This window comes from Battus philenor, unplaced genomic scaffold, assembly GCF_028537555.1.
Source record: "Battus philenor isolate CCGP_79_NKW_IND1 unplaced genomic scaffold, ilBatPhil1.0.hap1 SCAF_5, whole genome shotgun sequence".
NCBI lineage: Eukaryota > Metazoa > Arthropoda > Insecta > Lepidoptera > Papilionidae > Battus > Battus philenor.
This window is the reverse complement of record NW_027181715.1, coordinates 14,301,981-14,304,087: the sequence shown is the minus strand read 5'-3', so window position 1 is coordinate 14,304,087 and position 2,107 is coordinate 14,301,981. Positions and strand designations below refer to the sequence as shown.

The 2,107-nt window shown below is 35.9% G+C and overlaps 1 protein-coding gene across 1 annotated transcript; it reads right to left on the bottom strand.

The window, feature by feature from the left end:
• Nucleotides 1-616: 616 nt before the first annotated feature.
• Nucleotides 617-2,107, bottom strand: LOC137929930 (cytochrome P450 6B5-like). The gene has a single exon (XM_068773069.1). It carries the CDS (start codon nt 2,105-2,107, stop codon nt 617-619), a length of 1,491 nt encoding a protein of 496 aa, XP_068629170.1.

Below are 2,107 nucleotides of genomic sequence, written 5' to 3'. Positions count from 1 at the left end.
TTTACTTACAGATCTTACTGTTGACAAAATATACGTCGAAATAACAAATAAATACTAAATAATTAATTAAGAGGTAGAACAGAGAGGTACAACAGCGAAGTCTCTCTATAGTGCAGAAGGATTTAGTACTGTTAAAAGCGAATATAGGTTAATTACTGGAACGAGCTTCTAAATCACTATCGGTAGGATCATTAAAAAATATTTAGGAATAGAAAGTAGTCTCGGTGCAGATAAACGCTAGTCTATATCAAGGAGGCCTTAAACCTTACTAGTAATCGACCCCTCTCTCTACAACGCAATGGACTCTGAACCCTCACAGTGAATTTGTGGAATTATTTTTTTTTCTAGAACCCTAAAACGTAATAGCTTATGAAATCCAGTGCTTCTCTAGTTTGAATTTCTATAAAACTATAAAAGCCTTAAAAATATAAACAAGAGCAATCAAAAACAAATGAATAATAATGAATGAATGTAAAGTATATATATGTTTACAAGGAGTGGACAGGCTACCTTGTCAAAGTCATAAATGCTAAGTGTGGAACGCTCCCAACTGATGCTGTTAGAAATCTCTCTATAAGAGCAATGACAAAAGCTATGACGACTGGTATGAAATACATCACGAATCTCTAGGAATAAATTCAATTCTTAAATTACTTGCTCTAACTTGTACGTTTTGTTTAGAGTATTTAATTCCACTTCCAAGCACGTGTGTTCTAACTGAAAAATTACGAAGTAAATAAAATAGTACAGTCTTCACTTGTAAACTAGCGTACCTCGTACCGATGCAAAGTCTTTTACCTCTACCGAAAGGCATGTAAGTGTAATCAGATATATTTGTCCGGTTCTCACTTGAAAACCTCTCCGGATTGAAAACTTCCGGGTCCGGATATATATTTGGATCGTGATGATATTCGAAAATAGGTGTAAATATCAATGTGCCTTTATCAACCTTTATATTACCAACTGGTAGTACTGTATCGTTTGTGCATTGTCTAGATAGATATCCGATGGACGGGTATATTCGCATCGATTCACAGTGTACCATATCCAAATATTCCAACTCCTGGATTGTGTCGAATGAGATGCTGTTACATCTCTCAAACGTATTATCGATTTCTTCTTGAGCTCGCTTCAGTATTTCGGGATGTAATCCTAAATTCACTAAAGTGGAAAACATGGATGCGGCAGTTGGTTCGACGCCTGCAATAAAGAACACGAATGCTTGAGCTGCCAACAACTCATCAGTCAATTGCAGCTCGAATCCCGTATCCGGATCCTTCAATAAACCTTTACGTTTTAAATTAACACACAAGTCGGCGTAATCGTGTTTTTTCACATTCTCCTCTTCTCTCTTACGTATCACTTGTTTTATCACTGTGATGAAGAATTCCTCGTAATCTTTAAACAATGTTAACCCTAAAAGTTTATATAAAAATGTATTAACAGTACATAAGACAATTTTCATGTTTCGTTTTAGTGTAGGTTTTAAAACTTTCATTGCCATGGGTAGGAAGGGTGATTTGAATATAGAATCGGATCCGATTCCAAACACAGCTGCACCAGTTGCTGCACAAGAAAACGTACAAAGTGTATTAAGAACGTCGTCTTTCATTTTCCCCGGATTCTTTTTTAAATAGTCAACTAAATCCTGAGCACTTCTATCTATGATATAAAACATATTCTTTAATTTTGCTGAAGTGAACAGTGGTGTCATAGTCTGTCGCATGAGCTTCCATCTATCTCCCATCATGAATAGTATGTTATTTGCGAGGTGATCTTCTTCATTCATCTCTACGCCTCTATGATTGAACGAATTGAAATCCTGATTCAGTACATGCTGTACATTGACTGGATCCTTCACGTAAAGTGCCTTTGTGAATAATGCTCCGAATCCAACAGCTGGTTCATCAGGATGTGCCTTATATATATCGTATATAATATCAAATAAAGGTCGATCCGTCGTCAAATACTCCCCTAAAGGTCCAAAAACTCCATACTTCTTATAGAATTTCACGCCACGTTTCCTCCAATATATTTCATTATACAAACGCACGAGGTAATAGATCGCACATAGCGAAATACAGAGAACTAAGATTTTTAATATCAT